Source organism: Molossus molossus, unplaced genomic scaffold (assembly GCF_014108415.1).
Source record: "Molossus molossus isolate mMolMol1 unplaced genomic scaffold, mMolMol1.p scaffold_m16_p_22, whole genome shotgun sequence".
Taxonomy (NCBI): Eukaryota; Metazoa; Chordata; class Mammalia; order Chiroptera; family Molossidae; genus Molossus; species Molossus molossus.
Window position 1 is genome coordinate 24,193,123 of NW_023425358.1, and position 25,904 is coordinate 24,219,026.

Genomic DNA, 25,904 nt, shown 5'->3' on the forward strand with positions numbered 1-25,904 from the left:
TCATTTTTCCTCCCAGTATTTCGGGTCTGTATACGCTTCCTCTCTGTCACCAAGGCTTCAACTCCTCTGTAGCACTCCCAATATTAAGCCACCAGCAGAGCAGATGTAGCGACTACCGCCTGTCACACACGTGTGATCACAGCACTAGGGAGACGAGAAGGCTCTGACGAGGGTGGCTTGCCGACTGGCAGGCATTCTTTCCTGGTGGGGTTAATTCTCAGGAGCCTTAGCGTGTCTTGCTGGGAAATTTCAGGTTGGGTTAGCTGCTTCAGGAATTCATAATTTTTTACATATTCGAGTGTGGGGGTGAGAGAGGGCTATACATTTTTCATCAGCTCTCAGATTCTGCTGGATTTTGGAAGACGTTCCCGACTGATGGGTGACCCACCTGCCAAAGTCCAGTTGCTGGTGGCACTGTCAGCAGGAGAGCTGTTGACCTACCTTTCCAGCGTCCTAATGAGCTGTGTGTGGCACATGTTTAATAAAAGGAAAAAAAAGAAAAACAGAATCCTCGATGAGATTCAGGGAACACCTTGCTATCCTCACAAATGAAAATGGAGAAACAGTTGAATTTATTTTGCTCTGGATTTTAGAAGCCATTTGGCCACAGAAGAAAGACCTTTGTCTTCTCATATGCGCTCATCTTAGAATCTGCAGGAGAGGCCACGTGCCCTCCTGGTCCTTAGTATTTCTCGGCACCTGCGTCCCCTGCCCAGGGGCTTTCCCTGGAGAGCCCCATCTGTTGGCACAGGTGGCAGGGAATTAGCACCCTCTGAGAACAGCGCTTACCCCGTGACTGATGGGAGCTGGGAGACAATTATCTCTGCTTTCTTGCGGCTTAAAATGGGGAGAAGGAGATGTGTGTTTCTGCTGGCTCCCAGGGCCCTCCAGGGGGATGCACCCCCATTAGGCAAATGGATGACTTGCTTACTGTATTTTTCCATTGGCGGCCTCCCCTTCTCTGCCTCGTTGCTCTACTTACTGATGGGTATTTCCCGGGAGGGCTTTTCCTATATTCATTTTTATTATCTTTTCCCACCAATTTTTATTGAGGTGAAATTCACATAACATAAAATTAGCTACTTTAAAGTGGGCAAGTCAATGGCATTTACGACATTCACAATATCGTGCAACCCCACCTCTAATTCAAAACATTTTCATCACCCCCCCTAAGCCCCCTACCTGTTAAGCAGCGACTCCCTCTCCTCCCCCTCCCTCAGCCCCCTCAAACCATCAATCTGTCTCCTGTCTCTATGGATTCACCTGTTCCAGTTATTTCGTATAAATGGAATCCTACAGTATGTGACCTTTATTGTCTGGCTTCTTTCACTCCAGATGATGTCAAGTTTCACCCACGTTGTAGCACATGTCAGTATTTTACTCCTTTTGATGGCTGAATAATATTCCACGTGTGGACAGACCACTCTTTATTTATTCATCTGCCCACTGATGGACATTTAGGTTTTTCTGCTTTTGGGCTCTCGTAACTGGTGCTGCTAGGCACATTGATGTTCGGGCCTTGTCTGAGTCCCACGTTTTTCTTTCATTTGGGTAGATGCCTAAAGGTGAAATCGCCGCATCATTTGATAATTCTATATTTAACTTCTTGAAGACTTGCCCAACTGTTTCCATAGCAGGTATACAAAGGTTCCAGTTTCCCCACATCCTTGCCAACACTGTTTTCTGTTTTCCAAATGTTGTCCATCCTAGTGGGCACAAAGTAGTATCTCATTAATTTTTTTTTTTTTTTTAATCCTCACCCGAGGATATTTTTCCATTTTTTGTTCAGATAGAGTGGGAGAGAGAGAGAGGAAGGAAGAGAGAGAGAGAAACATCGACGTGAAGGGACACATCGAGTGGCTGCCACCCGCACGACCAACCAGGGCCAGGGACAAACTGCAACCGAAGTACGTGCCCTTAGCGGGAACCGAACCCGGGTCTCTCCGGACCGCAGGCCGTCGCTCTAACCGCTGAGCCAAACTGGCCAGGGCTCATTAAATAGCTTTTCATGGGCTTGTTCCCACCAATTCTTTTCATTTGGAAAAATTTCAAACACACCGAAAAAGTTAAAACAAACAAACAAACAAACAAAAACACCTGCGTAGCCTCCGTGTAGAGTCCACATTTTGGATCTGAGTAATTCCTGGTGGTGTCATTTAACTTGTTCTTCTATCTTGGATATTTTCTGTAAACCAGAAGTTTTGTCTAGAGGCCTGAATAGGTTCAGGTGAAAAGTGTCAACTTAGTATATTTGGTAATAATTGCAAACTAGAGTAGCGGGCAGTTGCTAGGAGCTCATTGTTACACGCATGTATTCTCACCCAAATGCGGAATGACTCCGGGTGGAGGAGGCAGCGGTTGCTGTCTGCCCCGAGTCCGCAGCCTTTCCTCTGGCAGCAGCAAGTTTAAGACCAGAGAGGCACCTGATTAAGGCCTTACAACCAGGGTCGCAGTGATTGGCCAGGGAAAGGCACGTGATCTAGGCTGCGCCAATAAGAACCAGTGCCTGAGCTACCTTCATTCATGAAATAGAAGGTCGTGTCTTTGGCTTGAAGGACTTACTGTTCTTGGATGTTCATGGAAGAAAGTGCTGCCAAGTAATTATGAAAGGGCGTCCTTTGTAAGATACACCCTCATGTCAGACATGTGCACATGTAAAAGGATTGCTGGCCGTCTCACCCTTTCTGGGAAAGAGTCTAAGAGTTGAGCGCTTTTCCTGGGGAGAGTTGTTCAAACTCTCCAGGCCCTTTGCCCCTTCTCTGCTGCTGGGGAGACGTGCACTGGGCGGCCCCTGGCCGGAGCTCTGGGTGCTCGGGAAACAGACCCAGACCCTTCTGGGTCCCTGATTTTGAAGGGACTACAGTGGGTCTGTGGTGGGCATTGGGAGGGAGGTCTCAGGAGCCACCATCCCTCAACCATCTCCAGGCACTGGGCTCAGGAATCAGACTGTTCGAAGGGTGTCACTTAGCTGTGTGACATTGGACGAGTTACCCAGCCTCTCTGAGCCTCAACTTCCTTATCTACACTGGTTTATCATTTACAGGGTTGCTGGGAGGATTAAGTGAGATCATCTCTACAGGGCTTATCACAACACCAGGCACACCGGGAAGGCTAAGCACTTGTCACTGTCACCCTGCCCAAGGTTACCCAGCCCTGTGTGTCCAGCCAGCCTCACTTCCGAGGATGTCTGGCTGGCTGCTCTGCTCTTCACACCTCCCAGGATCGTTCTGCAGCCCCATCCTACTCCCGCTCACTTGTCACTCTCTTAAACTCACAGCTAAATTGTGACTCAAGAGGGATTTGTGGCCAACAGCTCAGCAGGGTTCGGAGACAAGTGCTGGGTTATTTGTTGTACATGTTGAGACTTCAGAAAACAAAGCTGTCCTCAGCTCAGCTCCCCTGTGCTTGCTGTGACGTGGGAGGGGAGCAGCCCAGGACCGGCTGTGGGGCAACTCCCATAGGACCCCCAGGGGCCTCCGCACCTCTGCTACGTGTCTTTCAAAATCACAAAGCAACGGGGATGAGGTTTTAGTTGCAGGCGCTGCTGTTCCCAGAGGGTGTACTATGCTCTTTCCTTGGAATCTCAAAAGTCAAAGATTTTTTTTCCTTTTTATTTATCCTCAGACAGAGTAGAAGAGGGAGAGAAAGGGAGAGAGAGGGAGACATCGATGTGAGAGGGACACATCGACTGGTTCCCTCCTGCACAACACTGACCAGGACGGGGGACAAACTACAACTGAGGTACGTGCCCTTGACAGGAATCAAACCCACGACTCATTGTCTGCGGGCTGATGCTCTACCACTGAGCCAATCTGGCCAGGGCAAAGATTTTTTTTAAAACAGAGTTGGACACAGGTAAAATCAAGCCAGAGAATGTGTGTGGCAGGTTTTAAGGCAGCCCACGACGCCAACACAACAGCCTGACAGTGGCATCCTCCGGAGAGGGAGCCATTGTGGGGGTGATGAGTGGGGGTGGGGTGTAGAGAGACCAAGAGAAAAACAGAGAAAAGAGACAGACAGCAAAACCGAGACAGAGGGAAACAGAGACCACAGAATCAGGAGAGAGGCATTAAGAAAAGAGACAGAGAAAGACACTAAGGCAGAGAAAGAAATGAAAGAGACAAAGAAACAGGAAGATCAGAAGGAAAGAGAGGAGACAGAAAAAGAAAAGGAACACTGAGAAAGAAAGAAAAATAAAAGGCGGAACTGAAACAGAAAGAAAGGAGAGAGAGAGGCAGGGGATTGTGCTGGGACCACGTGGTGGGGACTAAAACATTTGCTGACCTAAAGAGAAAGAAAAGAAAGGTCTTGGAAAACGGAGGGAACAAAAGAGAGTTGGGAAACTTGAGGAGAGGCAGAATGCAGGGTAAAAAAGGAGAGAAAAGCTGGGCAGAAGAGAGAAAGGAGGGGGAGGGGGTCTCATCAGCCAGGATGCCCTGCCCCCTGCCCCTCACCACTCCTCTCCTGCACCCCCCCCAGGCGGAGGGTCCAGTTAGCAGTGACTCCACCCCTGTGGAAGCCTTGAGTCCTAGTCCCCTGAGTCCTAGTCCGTTCAGCTCTCCTCCCCACTAGGTTCTGTCCCAAAGTAGACCCTCGCCTAGGGTTCGGGGGGGGGGGGGCTGTTGGATACCTACAGCAGGGACAGACACACAATTTGTGGGGCAAACTGAAAACAGGAGGCCCCTTGTTCAAAAGGTATTAAGAATATCAGGACAATGACAGAGCATGAAACCAGGTGTGGGGCTATTTAGAGCTCAGGGCACCTACCACCTGCACATAGACACGGCAGACTGAGTGGGAGAGGCAGGACCCCAGGTCCTCTGGGGTGTCCCTACTGTGTGGATCTTGGGCTTCTTAGTTGATTTCATTCATTCATTCATTCATTCATTCATTCATCAAGGCTAGCAGCCTTAAATGGCAACAAAGGCCTCGGTTTCCCAAGCACTATCCATGTGCCGCACACTCTGCTAAGCATTTTACCTGCATTAGTTGTTATTACCGGTCGAATTTTACAGATGAGGAAAGGCTCAGAAAGAAGGGAAGCCAATAAAAAAACAAACAAACTGGGTTATTGAGCACTGTTCAACCCCACGGGAACGCTGGGGACAAAGTAGAACACACCTCTGAGTTGTCCCTCTCAAGGGAAGTAGGAATTGGAGTTTTTCTTCCCTGACTCCATCCCTCAGCGGCTGAGGGCTGCTCCCAGATGCATGTCTCTGGCATTTCCAGAGGCCCTGCGAGCCCTGCCATAGAGCATTTGATCCTTACCCGTGGGTCTTGAACCCTTAGGGGCACCAGAGTTATCGCTAGATATAGAGTTAACTGTACAGCACACAAATATTACACTTTTTCAGATGAATATAGATGTTTTGTATGACTGAACTCTTAATAGCTTTGTGTGGGGATGGGCTGGGTGGGGACAACTCTCCCCCCTCCAGGATGTATTTTCTCAGTTACCTGAAATGCAAATACTGTTCTATTAGTCATACCTCTTAATTTCAAGGGACCGAAACCCAACTCAAATGGGCTTCATCCAAAAGAGATCTGGGTCATACGATTGTAAAGGCAAGAGGATGTTTATCTGAATTTTAGGCCAGTTGGATCCAAGAGCCCCAACAACGTCACCAGGAACCTGTCTTTTTCTATTTCTGGGCTTTGCTTTTCTTGCTCTTATTCTCATTTACAGGAATGCTTGTCCTGCGGGTCATACCTCCAGCAGCCCGGCCACGCCAGAGTGAGCCAGTTTCCCATTGGCCCAGCTTGGGTCGTGTGACCACCTCGGAGCCCATCATGGACTTTCTGATTGGCTAGCCTGGTCAGGGGGTGGGGTCTTCCACCCAAGCACTTGGACTGAGAGCCCCTCTCTTGTGGTTCTGCAAAGGAAAACTGGGCCTCTCTTACCAAGAGAAGGGAGCCCCGATTTCCATTACAACCAGCACGCGCCGTGCCTAACATGAAAAAGGGACCTTCTTTTTGGCAGTGTTGGGATCTAGACCAAAATGTACCAGAAGCTTCCGAAAGAGACATCCAATTGCTTGGCCATGATGTCAGAATAGAAGCATGGCCCTTGTCTTGCAATCGGATGAAATCATTTTGATTATGTAAAGCTCCCAGAGCACTCTCCAGTGGAGGAGATTTGAAAGTCGGGAGGAGGGGTGGGGGAGGGGTTAACTGGGGAAGCAGAGCGAAGCTGTAGGTGTCCTTTGTGCAGAGGTCCAGGTAAGAGCGGCCACCTCCGGTCAGGTGGGGTTCTGCAAGACCCGGTTAGAACCTGACCGATCAGAAAAGAGATTTCCTAGATCCCTTGGTAAAGCCTCTGAGATAAAGAAGCACGTGGTTCCTTCCTGATGGTCCTCACATCCTTTATAGCTTTTGGACACAACCAAATGCTGCACCGAACGGCCTGGTACGAAAGCCCTTACCGAGGTACCTTGCCTTTCCGGGGGTAAGTGGAATGCGTTACGATGCCCTACATGTGCACTGTGACCCAGCTTCGGAAGCAGTGAGTTGGAGACCGTGTGATGACCTGGGGAGATGCCTGGGGTAGATGGCTTCTCTTTCTCTCCCCATATACGGATATATCAGGGGGTGGGGGCGCGAAGCAAGGTGCATGATGAGTTCTTTTGAGGAAAACAAATCTCTCCTGTGTGTCTTTATGAGCAAAGCGAGTGGTGGGGAAGCCAAGCAGGAAACATTAATGTTTCAGAGACCTGGGACTAGAGAGCTTAAGAAAGGTTAGTAGCCCGGCTGGTGTGGTTCAGTGGTTGAGCATCCACCCACGCACCAAGAAGGCACCTGTTCAATGCCCAGTCAGGGCACATGCCCAGGTTGTGGGCCAAATGCAGCGGGGGGCATGCAGGAGGCGGCCAAACCATGTTCTCTCTCATCGATGTTTCTCTCTCTCTCCTTCTCCCTTCCTCTCTCTCTCAAATCAATAAAGAAAAAAAATTTTTTTTAAAGAAAAAGAAAGGTCATTAACCTGCTGACTCGGCCAGTGTGTTGTCGGAATCATAACCGGCATGTGCCATTTTTATACAGGTATATATTTCACAGATAATTGAACAAGGTGTAGAGGGAAATGAATCTGTTGCATTTGTGAGCGACCTCGAAACACTAAATTGGACACTTCCGGTTAACCCTTCCTCCTGAGAAGGTTGGGGACCAAGGAAGGTGCTGCAGGGGGTGGGCAGGGAGAGGAAGGGCATACAGTGCTTTTACAGAAGGAGGAGGTAGTGTTGGTAGATAAGATGCCCAGTTAAATTTGAATTTCAGATAAAGGATGAATAATTTTTAGCAAAAGCATATCCCAAATATTGCACTTTCCGATTGGCCCAGCTAGGGTCATGTGACCAGCTCTGAGCCAATCATGGAACGCATGGTGGTCGTCAGGTACCCACAGTCAGAACTTGTACTGAAGATTTATGCTTTAAATTTTTTTGATTTTCAAATTTAACTGAGTGTCTTTTTTTTTTTTTCTTTTTTTAACATTCTTAATGTGTTACCCCATCTGTGGGAGAAAGTAAGAGGCTGAGGTAGGGGTGGGGTAGTGAGGAGGAGCACAGCTCTGTCACCGGGACAGCGCTGGAGTTTGGGGGGGGGAGAGAGATTGGGAGCAGGTCCGCAGGCATGGGAGACTCTTGGGGACAGCGGACTTCAAAGATGTTTCCCTGTGTGATTTAAAGACATGCTGTGTGATAGCCTCCCACTCAGTCCCCTTGAGAGGGCATCTCAAAGTCCTTTACAATCTTTGCGGACCTGGAGTGGTGCTCCAGGGGCCACACTGTGTGAGCCCTGGGCCCAAGGCAACCCCGTTGTTTACGGGTAACACCCTAGACCCGGGTCCCTTTCAGGGGCAAGGCTGAGGTAGTGCTGATCGGGTTTCTCTGTCTCTGGCCGGAGTGAAGGACGCCCACTCATTCTCCGAATAGAATCCTGCTCTATCAGAAACAATCAATGTCATCAGATGACTGTTCCAAGGAAAAGTCCTTGTGAGGAAGGAAGCCAGACTGTCTCTGGAGGATTCCAAGGCCTCCGAATAAGCCACGCCGAGGCTGCCATCTGGTGGTGTACAGGGACCCAGCACCCTCATGGCACTGACCACACCACACACCTAGGGTTCTCCGCTGGTTGATGCTCATTTCTTCAGCAGGTGTTTGAGGGCGCCTACTGTGTGCCGGGCAGCTATGCTGCAGACAGTAGTAATAATTGCATAGTTTCAGAATGGTGATTTCTTAGTTTAGTGCAAACAAAAACCTACTGGAAATGTAAGGAAATAAAAGCTAGGTCTTTACAATCTTCAAAACCATGACATTCACATCGAAATTACTTTTTCTACCCTGTTGTTTTTTGTACACAGGTTTGGTAAATATTGGTCACAGTCCTGCCAGAAGGAGAGGAGGAGGAGGAAGAGGAGGAGGAGGAGGAGGAGGAGGAGGAGGAGGAGAGAGAGAGAGAAGGAAGGAGGAAAAGCTGATAGAAAAACCTTGGAATGGGAGGTTGGGGGAGGGGGACACAAGATCTGAAAAGTTGGCAGAACTTTCTAGAAAATGGCATCCATACCTAATCCTTATTTTTTTTCCATCCTCACCCAAGGATATTTTTCTATTTATCTTCAGATAGAGTGGGAGGGAGGGAGAGAGAGAGAGAGAGAAACACCGACGTGAGAGGGACACATCGACTGGTTGCCTCCTGCAAGACCTCGACCAGGGCCAGGGACGAACCACAACCAAGGTACGTGCCCTTGATTGGAATCGAGCCCTCGACTCGTTGGTCCACAGGCCGACGCCCTAACTGAGCAAAACTGGCCAGGGCCCTTATCCTTGTGTTTACATTCCATGTCGAAGAATTATTTTCTTTGTTTATACTATTGCAGAGCATCTAGAACCATCACCTACATATCATAATTTATGGAGCTGGTTTCATGAATTATCATGTTTATTCTTGCATCAGGTAGGATGATGGTGGCACCACCAGAGACGCAAGGGTTTCCCCCCACCACACCATTCTTGGTGCATTGCTTTGCCCTCATGCCGGACACCTCCTCTGCAAGACAGCTGGTGGCCAGTGACCTCATGAGGCATCACGATGGGGATCAAGGCAGGAGGCAAGGGGGCTGCTGCTGTGGCAGGTGTGTCTCCTTCGGTCAGGAAAGCAGACTCAATCATGGAGCACCCCCAGCCCCTCCCACACACCCAGCCAGCTTCTGCCAAGGCTCATTGATCGGAAGGGGTCAGAGGATCAACCCTGGCAGCAAAGGAGGCCGGGACAACGGGTAACAGGTCATAATCGAACCCAACCATGACCCATTGTTTCGGGTGGGTTCATTGTAGCTCTGAACAAAACTGGAGCTCTGTTAGCAGAGGAGGGAAACATTTTGGATAGGCACTTTTTAGTGTCTGTCCTGCATTCTCTCACATTTAAGACCTTTAGCTACTTTTTTCTTCTTTTTTGTGTGTGGGGATGTAGAGGCTCCCTATTGGGGACCTCCACAACGATGTAGGAAGGTGTTTCCCTCTCTCACCCCTAGACTGCTCACCCCAGTAAGCTGCTGATCACTCAGTGAGTCAAGATGCAAACTCCGTTCCACATCTTAGCCTCTGCTGAATCCGCCGAACAGCCGAACAGCCGGGAGGAAGGCCAAAGGAGGCAGAGTCCCAGTGTTCAAGATGTCCCCAGGCTAAAAGAGCTGCTTTGTTTCTGGGTGCTGTGGGGGAGCACTGCTTGAGGCTGGCCTCCAGGCATTCCTGCCTTGACACTGACCAGGAGCCAGACCTCCTGGGTCGCACTGTCTCGCGTGACGGCTGTGAGAACCTGGGCAAGTGACTTAGCCTCCCCGAGCCTCAGAGAGCACATCTGTAGGAGGAGGGCAGTAGTAATTACTTCCCTCACTGGAGCACATGAGATATCAAAGCGCATCGAATAACTAGGACATTTAAAATAATTCTAAAATTTGTAAAAAAAAAAACCACCAAGAGAAGTAGTAAGCCAGTTATTGCTATTGCTATTATTATTGTGTCATCGTGGTTGTTACTATGTCGTCTTGGCTGAGACCTCTTCCGCCACATCTTCAGGGTTCTCTCGCCCTCTGGCCCAGGGCTGTCCGTCCTGCCTACTTTGTCTGAAGTAGTAGTGACAAAGCACAGCTTGTAGTGAGGGTGGGTTCTGGTCTCAGGGGAAGTCTGTCTCTCCGCTACTATTCTAAACTTCTAGTGTCCAGGTCTGGGTCACAGATCTGGGGTTTTGAAGGCATCCTGGGCGCACTGTGACCTGTCCATCTTCCTTCTTCACCCGTCTGTCCTGCCTTAGACTCTCCAGCACTGAGTGAGTGACAGGCCCAGGAAGGGATCGGCCCCCCTTGGTCCTGCCAGCCGCCCCAGGCCCACCTCTGAAGCTTCTCCTGGGGACCTTTAGGAAGCCCACGCATCTGTTTTATAATGGAAGGGGGCTGGACAGCTACAGGACAGTGCTGCCACCCCACTGGACGGACCTCTAGGGTCGGTACCAAACCACAGAGGAGCATCTGTGAGCCTTAAGGTCGGATGGAATTCTCCCTGCGAGGCTGTCGCCTTCCTGGGATCCATCACTCTTTCTTCCTTCTGACTCCTCACTTTTGGCACGGGAACATCTGCCCATGCCTGTCCCACCCGTGTCTGTGGGAGGGAGCCCGTGTCTGGCTTCACAGGGTCAGAGCTGGAGGGGGCTTTGCCCAGGGCGAGGGTCCCTCGGGATCTCCATGCCTCTCACTTCCGAGTCGAGCTGGAATGAATGAAGACTTTTAGGACTGTTGGGATAGAATGAATATGTTTTCATTATTATTTTTATCTGTTTATTCTTTTATCCTCTCCTGAGGACATTTCTCCATCTTTTGTTCAGATAGAGTGGGAGGGAGAGAGAGGAACAGAGAGAGGGAGAGAGAGAGGGTGGAGGAGGGGGAGGGGGAGAGACATTGACTGGTTGCCTTCCACATGACCCCAACCAGGGAGGGCTGGGGACGGACTGCAACCGAGGTATGTGCCCTTGACTGAAATCGAATCCATGACTCATTGGTCCGTGGGGAACTAACTGCTGAGTCAAACCGGCCAGGGCGGAATGAATATATTTTCTACATGAGAAGGACATGAATTTGTGTGTGTCTGTGTGTGTGTGTTGGGGGGGGCAGGGGAAGAATGCTATGAACCGAGGTGTACCCCAACCCCCAAACTGATATGCAGAAGCCCCAATTCCCAGTGTGACTGTATTTGGAGGTACGGTCTTCAGGAAGTAATTAGGGTTAAATGAATTCATAAGAGAGAGGCCCTCATCTCATAGAAGTCTGGCCTTAGAAGAAGAAGGAGGAGGAGGGGAAGGGGGAGGGGGAGGGTCAGGGAGGAGAAGGAGGAGGAGGAGAAGAGCTGTTTGTGTCTCTACCATGTGAGGACACCATCTGCAAGCCAGGAAGAGAGCTGTCAACAGGAATGTAATCTGTGGCACCTTGAGCTTGGATTTAGCCTCCAGAACTGTGAGAAGTCAATGTCTGCAGTTTGAGCCCCCAGCCTAGGATATTTCGTTATGCTGACCCGCACAGAGGGCACAGCGGTGTGTGTGATGATGGCGGTGGTCTCGCCTGTCCCGAACATTCCCCAGTGTTCCCAGAACTCTCCCCAAGTTCGCAGTCCTGTCTTGGCCGCCAGAGTTTCAGCAGGTGTACCCCAAACGAATCCCCGGAAACTGGAGACACTCCCTTTGGCGCCACCCTGGACTGTTTGTCACAAAACCCCCACGGATCTGACTCTTTTTCATTTGTTTTATTAGCATCAATATATACAAAGTGGAAAATGACATCATTTCATTATTCTAGCTTAGAAAGTCGGTTTTGCTTTTTATTCTGTTTGGGGAATCAAATGAAAATGAAAACTTCCCAGAAGAAAGCCCACCTTTGGGGGTGCTGAGCAACTCAGACGACCCGCCATGACCACTCGAGGGCACAGAAAGGTCATACTCTTTGGACTCACCCCAAACAAAGGTCATTTTGCCCAAGGCTCGTGCTCAGATGAAATCTACCCACCTGTTTGTCAAGTCACTACCTGCTTCCACAACCATCCTGATGGTGCAGCCTCTTTGCCTCCTGCAGGGCTGTTGGGCAGGTTCTGAAGCTACAGGCCCCAGGTCCCCGAGGTTCTTCAAGGAGCTGACTTCAAAAGATCATCTTTCAAGCATGTCTGTGGAGCTAAGTCAGGATGGCCATCAAAGAGCGACCAGAATACTCACGTTGGCTAAATGATTCTACGCCCCCATTGCCTCCCCAAATAGCAAGAGGAAGAGCTCCAAGCTGAAGAGGGTGTGTGTTTTTACAGCACAGGGCGCCAGCGGACAGGTCCAGCTTGTGGGACTTAGCACGTGACACGGGCCATCACGCGTGTTCTTCGAAGCTCGGAACCTCTGTAAACGTGTTTCCCCACCGTTTTAAAAACAAAGAGTGGCTTGTATAGGAAGATTCAGTCCATTCTCGAGTTTCTCAAGATTGTGTCCTGTTCAAAAATATTTAAATCCCAATGGGTTTTGATATTGAGCTTATAAAAACAGACACGTAGGAACTGTAGGGAGATGCCTGGTACATTTTGGGCCCTAGGCTCATGGTTTCTTTACCTTTACGTGTTACACAGACACACTCGGAACAAAAAATAGACAGCAACCTGTCTTTTCAATCACACTGCACATTGTCAAGCTCGCACGACCCATCTTTAGGCTAAAACAAACCGGTAAAAGATGGTGCTGTGCTACGGAGACAGAGATAAGACATCGAAATCCTGGACTAAAAGATCGACACCTTTCTATCCAACAACCAGGAAGAATTCCTGGGCCGTGGCCCGGCCAGTTTGCGGGGACAAGGTTAGAATAAAGATTTTGCATCCCATCAGTCTTTGCGAAAGGCAAACGTCTAGTTTTCACAGAATCGTAGCGTATGTCCGAAAATTAAGACTCATTAATAGATGCCCCAGGGTTAGGATTAGAATAATCATCCAACAGAAACAAAAGCAAAGATTGGATTCTTTCTGCCTTTTCAAAAAGGGGTATGTCATTTGCATTGTCGGCCTTTCTCCAAACCTGACATCGCTGACGAATGGTCTGGGACGGTTCTCCTCTGGTTCTTGCAGAAAACGGGGTGGGCTCCCGGTGGCTGGGAAGCAGCCTTTCACGGTCTCTCGCTGGGCGTCACGCACGCCTTAAGCCGCATGGTCTTCCCTGGCAGAAGGAAGTATTCCAGCCTCAGACCTCCAAGATGGAGTGAGGTTCAAGCTCCTTGTTAGGAGGAGGGTGTGTGTGTGTGTGTGTGTGTGTGTACAAAGCCAACTACCCTAAGCTGTTCCAGATGTTTCCAAAACAAGCTCTCAAATGATGCACTCCTGGCCACTCTCCCAGTGGCATGACAGCAGAAACGTCTCTTCCTGTTTGAAGACTAGCCGATTCAACACAGTTCTAGAGAGCATGGGAGGGGGCCGAAGAGGACCCAAAAGCATTGCACCTGTGCGCCTCTCTGAGCCATCGGCTGTCCCTGGGGACGTAACCCACAGGCCCGAGTTCCTTCCGTGCACCCTCACCCCTGCCTTTTCTTTATTCCCGTATTTAGAAAAGACTCTTCCTTGGTATTTACACACTCGCCAGTCCCACTGGGTTGGGATGAAGTGACCCTGATAAAATCGAAGGATGCTTATGTCATTCATAAGGTGCTATGAATTCCTTTCTGGCCTGAAATGCCTCCTTCGCTTCCCACTGGGGTTTGAATCGTACCACGGGGGTTCCTTTGCGGTTTTAACCCCTGCTTCTGTTTCTCTGCGTTCACGCCCCGTCCAACATCTGGGCAGAGCCTCAGACAGGCGAAAACCAGTTTCTTCTCCCGGCACCCTCCCTTCCCCTGAAATACCGGATCGCAGTGTATTCTGAAGTTACAGCTTTTAGAGACACAGCCGCTTGCATCTCCTCTATTTTGAGGGCTCAGGCATTCCAGCATCCCAGGGGGGAAACAGAGCTCACCCCCCACCCACCTCCCCTCCAGCGCAAACCCTAGGACTCTCCGGACAAGGCTGCCCCGCCCCAGAGGCTGCGGGTCTGTCCTCACAGCTGGAGGCGGCCTCGCTGAAGGAGGTGATGGCTTCTGGCGCTCTAGCCCAAATGACCGACGGAGCGTCCGCGACAACGTGGTGTTACCTCGGTTCCCACCGCCAGTGTCCCCCTCGCCAACTCCTCATCGGAACCCTCCCATCTCTTAGCCTCTCTGAAAACTTTTCTTGGTCATTTACCACTCTTCTAGAAAGAAGACATGTTCTTATTTTGCCAGCGTCCAGTGAGGCCAGGGTAAAAGAGGGTGTTTACGTGACACCTTTGCTTCCTTCAGAAGGACCGAGGGAAGGCGGGGAGGCGGCGAGACCTCTCCGGAGCTGGGGAAGCTGGAAGGGGGACAGGATTTGTTCGGGGGGAGACCTCTTTCGGTAGCCGGGTGAAATTCCAACCCCAGTGAATCCGACACACAGTACCCTCTCCAACCGAACCTGGGGACTTCCGTTTATACTAAAACACCACGGGCGAGGGTCTCAAAGATGCATGCAATTTAGTGCAGCCACAGAAGGCATTGCTGGTGGGAGACACTGGACCTGCTTTTGCTTCCCCCCCGGGCTGCCGCGGCCACCGTTTCGCTGGTCTTCCACCGCCTTCAGCATCATCGATCGAGGCCGCGACAGGAATCTGACTGCGTGGGCAACACATCCAACCACACCCATCTCCGTTTTAAATAGAATAAATACAGGGAAGAAAACAGTACGTCTTCAATAAAGAGTCCAAAGAAAAGACGGCCGACACGCTGGGGTTTTTCCATCAAATGCCACATGGTCTCTGGGTGAATTCTCGAGGAGGTTGTAGTTGAGTCCGTAGCTGTGAGCTCCCTTCTCAAGTGCAGCTCTCTTTAGATGGAAACTTCGTACTCTCTGGTTTCCTGCAAGAGAGAGATGCGGAGCGCTGTTATAGCTCGTGTGGACAGGGATGCATGTGGTTCTAGCTCTGTGTCCCTACCACGACAGTGGCCGCGTGCCACTGCGGTGCCTTCCACTCCGACCCTGACTTGCTTTGGCCAACGGGTCCTAAAGGAATGGGTCCCAGAGGGGCTTGTGTGTTCCCACTTGTGCCCTGGCCTTCTGCCATCACCTCGAGCCGAGCATGTCTCCATAGCCGTTAGTCTCAGCAGAGGGATGAAGGACATGAGGGCAGAGCTCAGCCTCCCAGACAATGACCAGCCAGTCCCAGACGAGTGAGGGAGCAGAGGCGAACCACCGCCGCCGCCCAGTGTAATTCACCGGAAACGTGGCCTCACAGACTGATGAGCGAGTCAATGTGTTGCTCTGGGTGGCTGAGCTCTGGGATTGCTTGTTACGCAGCGTGACTATAGTGCTAGGTGATTGATAGCTATACTGATAAGCATGAACAAGGTCTGGTTCCTAAAGTGCTGTGTTTCATCAGCTTGGTCTTCTTGAGGATTTGGAAACAAGCCACATAGGATGCAAAATATGACGTCTTCTTACCAGTGTCATATCTAAAATGACAATATATGGGTAGCAATGAGTTCAATTACCCTAATATTTATGGAGTGTGTGTAATTTTCTCCAGGCCTCCAGGGCAGAGGGGCAGGGAGGTATAAGAAGTCATAGTCTGTGCCCTGGAAGAGGTTGCTGTCACATGCTTTAGTGGACGTCTATAGTTTCTGCTGAGTTAACACAGATATGCAAATCAGATGTGCACTTCATGGTGTACGGGAGTGTGGTGGGCAGACTCTAAGGCAGACCTTATGGTCTTCACCTCCTGGTATTCACACCCTGTGTGATCCCCTCCCCTTACATACGGGCAGGGCTGTGATTTGCTTCTAACCAACGAATCTGGCCCAAAGGTCCCAGGATGCCACTCCTGTGTTTTATGTGACATAGGATTGTGAGTTGCATCTTGCAAGGATACTCTCTTTCTTTCTTGTTGGCTTTGAAGAAGCAAACTTCCATGATGTGGGCTGTTTTATGGAGAAGGCCACATGGAAGGGAACCAAGGGTGGCCTCTAGATGATATCCTGCAGGAAACTGAGGCCCTCAGTCCAACCACCTGCAAGGAACTAAACGCCTTTGACAGCCACGTGAGCTTGGCAATGCCTCCGTCCCCAGCCAAGCCTCAGATGAGATCACACCCTGACTGCCCCCTTGGGAGCCCTGAAGCAGAGACCCAGCTGAGCTGTGCCCGGACTCCTGACCTACAGAATCTATGACATCATAAATGTGTGTTATTTTAGGCTCTAAATTTGCAGTAAAATTGCTACACCTGACTCAATCACTAACACAGGAGGTCAGAGGAACATCAATAGGGACAAGGAACAAGTCAAGTTTATGCTCCTCAAGTATTGGGAGGTGGTTGTTCATCAATTGGAAGGGTTGTGGTTTTGCAGTCCTGACCCATCTTCTGGTTCCTCATAGGTGCCTCTGGGCCTTTGCATGGGCTCTCCCTTCTCCCTGGCATCTTCTATAACCACCAAATTTGACACACTTTACATGTTTCAGCTTTATATCATTGTATCAATGTTACCTTCCCCTATCACTTCAAAGTGTCCCCCATCCTACATTCTTGTAGTACCCTGTCTAATTTCTTTCATAGTCCTTAGAAATAGTGACTTGTTGCAATCGAGACATTCATTGGCATATATGATTTGCATTAGTTTGCATGACTTCTTATACCTTCCTGCTCCTCTACCCTGGAGGCCTGGAGAATATGACACACTCCATGAATATTAGGGTAATTGAACTAGTTGCTACCCATATATTTGTCATTTGATGTTGAAGGGAGGCAGGACATATAATGATTAGTGGCACCAGGTACAGTTTGCATCCTGGCTCCAGACCGTCCCTTCTGGTGGTAGGCAACCTTGGCCAAGTCACATTTTCTTTTTTCTGACCTCATTATCCTCACCAGTCAAGCAAAGATAACTGCAGAATCTATCACAAATAGTTGCAAGGATTCAAGGAGATCATGCATTTAAGGTGCCCAGCCCATGACACATATTATTATGGTTGTTATTAATACCTGTCACCTTTGCAAGATTGGAAGCTCATTAATGGCCAGATCATGTCTCTTTGGTTCATGACTGTGTCCCTAGTACCCAGGACAAGGGCTGCCACTCAAACGTGTAGGAATGTTGCACACGCCGTTCATTAAGGTGTGGAGCTCAATAAGATGGGTGAGAATGTTTTCTGTGGCCACCAGGCCACCAGTGAGCTCTGACCCATCTCAGCCGCCTCTCCATGGGTCTTTGGTGAGCCCTGTCCTTCTGTGATCCTTCTGCTAAGAGTGAACAGTGTTACAGGCTTGTCATCAACTTGCAAAGAGAGCTGGCTTCTCTCAGCAGTTAGTTCAATAAGGGTCACTGTGGGGATGAGACAGGACCACTGGCCACGCCCTTCTGCCTGTGGCATCGTGAGCAAAAGGAAATCAAACCTTCAGTGTTGATGTCAGCGAATTCAGAGCAGGCAAAGAGGGAGGCGCCTGGGAGAGAGGAGAGACCAACTCACCCCTGTCTCATAAATGGGGTTGTCAAACTCGGTTTCCACGGTGATCTGGCTGTAGGGGTGCGAGTACATCAGGGGCAGGCGGAGGTTGGAGTAGTAGCGACATCTGGAGAAGAGACGACGAAGGAGAGACGTTACGGACCAGGAGACACCTCAGTATGCCTAAGGGCAGCGGTTTTCAACCTTTTTCATCTCATGCCACACAGACTAATTACTAAAATTCTTTGGCACACCAGAAAAAATATTTTTTTGCCCATCTAACAAAAAAATAGGCATAATTTTGATTTACCAAGGAAAAAAAAGTAATTACCTACCCTTTTTGCTCCAAAGTGACTTAAAAAAACAAACAGAAAACACCCAGGTACCTATACTTGTATATAAGAATTTCTGGTACCAAGAATTAACCAATCAAGCCCTGGCTGGTTTGGCTCAGCAGTTGGAGCATTGGCCTGCAGACCAGAGAGTCCCAGGTTCGGTACCCCCTGGGGGCACGTACCAAAAAAAAAAAAAAAAAGAATTAACCAATCAGATGCAACCTTATTATTATATGTCGTGACTAATAATATGCAACTCTATTATATGACCCATATATTTATGGTTCAAGACAAGGCATTCACACCCGACGACTCCTGTTGTGTTGGCTGTTGTCATTTTTTGTATCTGACAATCTAAGGGAAAAGAGGTCAGCACCCCCGACCACATAGTCAGGTATTGCATGCTTTAAAAATTCTCGCAGCACACGGGTTGAACATTGCTGCCTAAGGGAACAGTTCGTGCCACTTTCTGAACGCCAGCACCTCCATGAACGACAAGGAGGGTGTGTGGAAACAGCTTCCTGAGGGTGAGAATCCGAGTGGGGTGAAAGCTGAAATCCTAATTGCTCTCAAGTTCTAACCCAGTCAGTGATAATTAGAGCCTAGTGTCTCCCTGACTGCGGAGGGGGTGAAGCTTAATTTGTTTTCACCTGAAAAGTGGTTTAAGTCCCTCTTTGATGCCAAGAGCAACAACAACAACGATGAGCATTTATTGAGCACCTACTAATACTGCGATGCCTCAGAGAGCCTTCTCTGCTGACCTATTTAAAGGCGGTTCCCCTCTGCTACCACACTCCTTCCTTCATTGTGTTTATTACAGTGTATTACACTTTGTGCATTTCTCCTCTCCCCCTACTGGACCGTGAGCTCCATGAGGGCAGGGAAAATTTAAATTGGGCAAATACCTGCCGCAGGGCCTTTGCACATGTTGTTTCTCTTATCCTAGAAATTTGCATTGCTTTCAAATTCTTACTCAAACAGTCATTTCTCCATGGGGCCTCTTCTACCTGCTCCATCTAAGGTGGACCCACCGCCCCTTCCCAGCTCCCTTTTTCTCCATTCCTGGTTTTCTTTTTCCCTGCATCCATCACCTTCTAACATACTACATACTTTTCTTATGTACTAGTGTCTATTTCCCCCCATTAGAACCTGGGCCCCATGGGCAAAGATTTCTTTCAGTTGTTTTTTTTTTTTTTCTTCACAATGATCTCCCCAGAGTCCAGAAAAATGCCTGACACATAGTAGGTGCTCAACAATTGTGAATTTGAATGAATTAGTGACTGTTCTCGCCATGCTCAAATATCTTCCTTCTTCACTACAGGCAAGTTCTATGATCCCCAAACACCTGGGACAATGTCTGGTACACATTTGCTTGTCAATACACAGAGTTGTTGACTAAGTGAATGAATGAATGAATGAGTGAGTGAGTGAGTGAACAAGTGAATGAGTGAATGAATGAATGAATGAATGAGTGAATGAATGAATGGTGTGCCGGGCAGTGTGAAATGCTATCTGTCCCACTGAACCAGAGCTCCTTGAGGTCAGGGGTAGTCTCTGTCTTACTGGCTGCTGCATGCCCAGCCTTCCTACCATGGAGGGTTGCTAGGTCTCCAGTATAAATATCTGTCCCTAGTTGAGCTGTCACATCATCCCTTCAATCACACAAATGCCACTGTCGCCAAGCTGCAGGTGGAGACCCTGAGGTTCAGAGAGGAACTGCCCAGGCCCCCCGGACACGAGTGGATGGGTAGATGGCAGCCCCCTGCCGCCCCTTGCTCGGAAGCCCTACCTGGTGATGTAGATGTAGGCGCCTCCCAGCAGCAAGGAGATGATGAGCGCGGGGATGAAGATGGCCAGCGCCATACTCCCGCCTTCCAACGATGTCTCGGCTGCCGCTTCTGCTACTGAACACACAAGCCAGTGGGGCCCTCCTGCTGCATGCGCTCGGCCCACATGGCACCTGGCTCCCGGGGAGCGCCCACCCTCCAACCTGCACCCACCTAAGAACTGGCGTCACTGGGCCTTAGCCGCTGGGCAACCGTCCAAGGGGGAAAGAGGCGGAGACTAGGCAAGTGGGTGCTGGTTCTCTGCAACCGAGTCCAGACCGTCCGTGGGTCCCCGGGGTGGTCATGGGGGCAACCGAGAATTACACTCTTTTAACCCTGATCATACCATGCCCCCCCTTTTTTTTGGTGGAGGGTACAGTTGAAATCTGGTTAAAATCCCACTGAAGGGAAGACTTGGAGAAACCCCAGATGTGCTAACTGAGAAGGCGGATTCGCTTGACATCACAGGGAGTGGAGGGGAGGGAGCTGCTACACCCAGACTGGCAGGTCCCTCCCAGAGCTGCATGACCAACTGCTCCAGGAGAGGGTGCTGGGCAGCAGCGGCAGGTCTCAGTACTGCACCCCAGTGGTACCCCAATTGTAAAACCCAATATTGATTTTCGGAGGCCACGTCTGCACACTCTCTCGACCTCGCCTGGAGCCTCCTGCTACCTTCCAACGTTTGTGAAAATCCCAGGAACTATGACAGCCACCGTGGAGGCCGGGGGGTGTTCCCGGCATGGCTCGAGGGGACCCGCATCTCTTCAAGGCGCTCAGCCTCCAGGCCCCTTTGCCATGCCCCCTGGCCATGTCCAGCACAGCTCAGCTGCACGCCAACCCACCGTTCATTAACCGCCACTCCACGGAGCCTGCAAAAGCCGCCCTAACACCCTCGCTCGCTAAACGCAGGAGCACAAAGCGGACCGTGAGCACCAGAATCACTGAGACACCCCAAAACGCTGAGGTGTCCTCATTGCTCACCGGTTGGCAGAAGGCAGAAAAGGGACGGCCCGAGACACTGACACCGCGAAACGTCCTCTCCTGCCCCGGTGAAGTGACTAACGACATGCCCTTGTATTTGCACCCTGGCTCTGCCTGCCCAGATTAAATGTCATCTGTTCCTGGAACGGTGACTGATGCCACATCATGCTCACCGCCCCGGGTTCCGAGTGCACCCTTTACCACCAGAAAGTTAAATGGCTCTAAAAATAATAATTAAAGCTGCTGAATTGGTTGCAACTTAAAAAACCAAACCCAAACAATCGACTTTGTATTTTCTTAGCACCACAGCGTGGCCTTGGACCACGAGGGCAGCCTGCACAGGACGCAGTGTTTCATGTAGGAGGGGCTGGGGAGGCAAGGGGCACGAAACGGAAGCCAGAGCAAATCCTACATAGCTCTCAGCATCTGCAGCACATTCATAAATCGTACGAGGAAATTCCTAATAAAAGGAGAACAGAGAACAGAGGATACCAGGACAGGTATGTTGGGGAAGAGAAAGACCAAGGGAAAAACAGACCACAGAACATCCCCCGGAGCCTACGTTTCTCTCCCAAAGACAGGAGGATGCCCAGCGTAGCAGGTGAGACATCACTGGGTTTAATTTCAGATTAATTTCCCACGGACAAACAGTGCCGTGGGGTTGAGAAGTTTCACAATAGGGTGATGCCTTTGTCAGGCAGAGGGCGCTCAGATTTCCTTATCTCACGAGCGGAGCCGGCATCAAATCCCTTCTGGGTCATTTCTTTGCAATATCATTTATTTTGCAACTATCTGCAGCTGGGTGAAGGGAGATTTTTTATTTTTATTTTTTTGTGAGTACCTGGACTGGGAGAGTTTAGGACCTGCCCTTGTTTTTTGTTTTTGCTGTGGGCTTGATTTATTGGATTTTTTTCATTATGGAACTCACCTTCTAAAGCATGTTCAAAGCTGTCTTGATTAACTGGAAGAGAAATAGAGAGCCTTGGTCAATGTCAAGTGAATTCGTTGTGCATGTTACGAAGCCAAAATGAATGAGAGCAAAACATCATGCCACGCTTTACTGAAGCTCATGCTACGTTTCATTTTTCTTGGGCTACTCAATTTAGTGAAAATGCTGGATACTTTCCCCTCCCCGGTTCCTGAGAGGAGACAAGATAGGTATGAGAGAAACACGGACAACACTAGCCATAAGGAATAATTACTGAACACCCACCGAATGTCATGCCAAGAGCTTTATATATATTTGCTCACTTAACTCTCACAACAATCTCGTTAGGCAGATACTGTTATCATCCCCATTTCACAGATGGACCAACAGAGCATCAGAGAAGTGAAGGCACTTCTCTGACATCACACAGCTTCTGCGTGACAGAGGCAGGATTTCCACCCGGACGGCCTGACTTTCTCTGGCCTCGGCTCTTAACTACAGAGAGCCGGTCTTTCTGGTGTTTTCCTGTAGAACAAGGGCTGATGAATGGTGAGGGTCAAGAAGAAAGTCCCAAACCCCAAATCCCAACTCCAGCCAGAGGTGACACTGGTTTCCTGCTTTGAAACATATTTATGTGAACCTTTCTGACTCCACTTTTATTCCGTACTTATTTGACTAAGTTTTATATTCCCCGTAGAACTGTTTTCATTCGTTCACTGACACAGACGAGAACTCTCGGGGATTCCTTCATTTTCCGGCAAAACGTCTCCGGGAGTTGAAAATGAGGGGGGCTGGCATCTCCGAGCTTTGGCACCTAGGTCGTCATGGTAGCTGAGCACAGAAGTGTACCCATGTGGCGAGGTTCCGACGATGCCAAACCTCAGAGCGAGCGCTTAGACAAGAAGACTGCATTACAAGGGGGCGGAGCGAGGTCCCACCGATGGCCAAGCTACATTCATGTCCTACCTAATACCGAGACTCCCGGTTCGTGCCTTGGTCAAAGCAACGCTCTGATTTTCATCATTACAATGTGATGAAAACAAAACCAGTAAAAACAACAACAACAACAACAACAAAAAACACAACTAGTTAACTCACTAACTGCTGTTAACCTTAAAGTTCCTCCCAATCTCAAAGGAAGATATTTGACCTCAACCAAAAAAGCAGAGAGACTTGAACCTAAGAGGGCTTCACAGTCAGGGAGACAATGTCCATGGAAGCTGGGAGCAAAATGAGGCTCTGCAGGTACCACCCCTGGGCCTCTGGGACCCAGGTCCATGAAGGTTTAGATCCTATGCGACCACAGCAGGTATGTTAATACCTTTATAGACTTTTTTTTTTCCTTCATTGATTTTAGAGAGAGGAAGGGAAGGGAGAGAGAGAGAGAATCATCGAGGAGCGAGAACATCGATTGGCCGCCTCCTGCATGCCCCCCACTGGGGATCGGACCCACAACCTGGGCATGTGCCCTGACAGGGAATCGAACCAGCGACCTCTTGGTACATGGGTCGACGCTCAGCCACTGAGCCACCCCGGCCAGCCCAGGCATGTGTTTGAATTAAACCAAACTTAAATCAGTTTTACTATGAAATAATTTCCCAGACCACATGATACTAAAAAGCATTTGGGTTAGTTTCTGCTATATTTCTCAGCGTATCTAAGGGCTTCCTTTCTGTAAGCCTGTGACCCTCGGGAACCAAGTGGTGGTGAGACGGGGCGCAGGAGGCAGGAAACATTGAAGCCACGTTGTTGGAGCAGGAGTCAAAGCAGAATAGCTCTTGTTCACGATAAAAATCTAGGCTCAGAAGCGCTCTTTTGGTGAGTCAAAATAAAAATGCTAAGCAAGGAGAGGCATCGTGTCATCGTTTAATGGGCGGAATTTTTTTTTTTTCTTTCTCAGGGTGCAGAATATAATGTGGTCTCTTAGATTTACGGAAATGCAGTAGCTCAGCGTTTCGGCAGATTCAGAACCTCTGCACGCCGTCTCCGGTCCCTGCTGTCTCAGGTCCCTGCCGTCTCCGGTCCCTGCCGTCTCCGGTCCCTGCCCTCTCCGGTCCCTGCCGTCTCCGGTCCCTGCCGTCTCCGGTCCCTCGGTCCCTGTGCTGCACGGAGGGTTCTTTACCTTTACAAACAGGCAGGGGCCCGTTCCAGTGGGAGGGCTGTCCCAGGATGCATCGAATGGTCACTTCGCCCATGAGCTCGAAGCCCTCGTAGCACATGAAGGTGAGGGACTCTCCTGGCAGGTAGAGTCGCTTGTATAGGATTTGGTACCCGTTTTCTGGTAACCCCGGGTTGTCACATGCCAGGGACTCTTCCGCTGAAATGCAAGTCAGAAGGAGCTCTGATGAGATGATGCAAATCTTTGGGGATCCCTACTCAGAGCTGGTGTGACCCGGCTTCGGCCCGTCTCTGCACACTCTCCCTCTCCACCCCCACCTCACGTGACGCTGTTCCTCGTTCCTCAGCTCATCTTTCTCTCCCTCCTCTGCCATGGGTGACATGCGAGCATGGTAGGACTCACGGGGCTGTGGAATACGGGTTAAAATCTTGGTTCTGCTCCTTCCTAGTGAGCCGTGTGACCTCCAGCAAAGGGCCACGGGTGCCCTGAGCCTCAGCTTCCCCATCAGTAAAATGGAAATAATAATAGTGCCTATCTCATAGGGACTTGGAAGAGTAAGTAAGATAATGGTGTAAAATGCTCTTGGCATGTCCCAGATGCTCAATAAATGATGGATGGTGGTGTTAAATTAGGCAATAGTCCCTCTGCTTCTCACCTTATACCTTACCTGCCCACCCAGGCTGGATCAGTCTTGTCTCTCAATACTCAGTCCTCATTTCTCCACCTCCAGGAAGCCTTCCCTGGTGCCCCATACCCCTAATTCAGTCACTAGCCCTTCTGGTTCTTCCTCCACCCCAGCACTGCATACACTGTATTGTATTTAATCATTTAATGTCAGTTCCCCTCCCTGGAAATGGGCCCATTAAGGCTTGCTTAAAGCTCAGGACCTGGTATACATAGGAGCACCATAAATAACCTCTGTGGGCAAAATATTGACTTCTCTGAACCTCAGTTTCCTCATCTGTAAAATGGGCTCTGTCACAGGGCTGTTAGGAGAATTAAATGAGCCCATGTGTGTGAGGCTGCGTATTTGTACGGCCTTTACAGTTTCTGTCAGCTTTTCATAGCAGGTGTACTATTGTCTACTTAATACTTCTTTTTTTTTTTTTTTTTAAAGTTCACGTTTCTTCTTCTTCTTTTTTTTTTTTTATCCTCACTCGAGGACATTTTTCCATTTTTTGTACAGATAGAGTGGGAGGGAGAGAGAGAAACATCGACGTGAAGGGACACATCGAGTGGCTGCCACCCGCACGACCAACCAGGGCCGGGGACAAACTGCAACCGAAGTAGGTGCCCTTAGCGGAAACCAAACCCGGGTCTCTCCGGACCGCAGGCCGACGCTCTAACCGCTGAGCCAAACTGGCCAGGGCTACTTAGTACTTCTTATGTCTACTGATTTGCATTTCCATGGAAATAGTGCTATATGATTTAGCCTCACCCTACGTAATATTTCTATAATCACAGATTTCAAATATCAGTTTCCATCTTCTTAACAAAACGAAACACCAACAAGTTAGTCTGGGCACGGTCTCAAGCCACGCCGGCGCCACCAGTGGTGTATATAACACTCCTTGGGAGATGCGGCCCAGGGCACTGCACTTGATAGTTTATGGACCCCCGAGTCCAGCAGACATGCTCCGCCCCTCTGTGCCAGGGACAGGTGTAGAGTGGTGAGCTGGACAAGCATGGTTCCTATTTGCCCAGAACTCCGACGGGAGGGAAGTGAGGCTTGTCAGGTGACTGCAACCCAGTGCAGTCAGGGCTCTGAGGGGGTAGCACAGAGGACCATCCTCACCTGACGGTCACGGGTGGGAAGGTGAGGGAAGGTTTCCAGAGGAAACCTGGAAAGCGGTGCCCTGCTGGGAGAGAGTGAGGACCCCGGCTGGGGGTGGGAGATGGGAGGTGGGATGAGATACGGGTCTGATTCCCTGCTGCTTCCCTCCCTCCTGGGCAGAGGGGAAGTAAAGGATCCTTAAGGCAAATGTGTGCATCACCTGCAATGTAGCATAGTGGCCAGCAGGTGGCAATGGTAACTCAGAAGAATTTCCCCACAACCTTCCCTGAATTTCCTTTCATAAATCAACAGATTAGTGAGTACCACAAACATTTATTGAGCAACTTTTATGTGCCAGGCACTGATCTTGGCCTTGGACATCCGATGATGAACAAGAT

The 25,904-nt window shown here is 49.7% G+C and overlaps 1 protein-coding gene across 1 annotated transcript in view; it reads right to left on the reverse strand.

Moving 5' to 3' along the window:
* Positions 1-13,951: 13,951 nt before the first annotated feature.
* The window catches only part of SEZ6L (seizure related 6 homolog like), a 103,667-nt gene continuing 91,714 nt past the window's right edge, over positions 13,952-25,904 (reverse strand). Inside the window, exons 15-19 of the mRNA XM_036277287.1 lie at positions 23,736-23,930; positions 21,614-21,646; positions 19,668-19,782; positions 17,568-17,670; positions 13,952-14,965 (exon numbers count right to left, since the gene is read on the reverse strand). Coding sequence (XP_036133180.1) covers positions 14,936-14,965; positions 17,568-17,670; positions 19,668-19,782; positions 21,614-21,646; positions 23,736-23,930 — 476 coding nt within the window. The 3' untranslated portion in view covers positions 13,952-14,935. The remainder of the gene's footprint in view (positions 14,966-17,567; positions 17,671-19,667; positions 19,783-21,613; positions 21,647-23,735; positions 23,931-25,904) is intronic.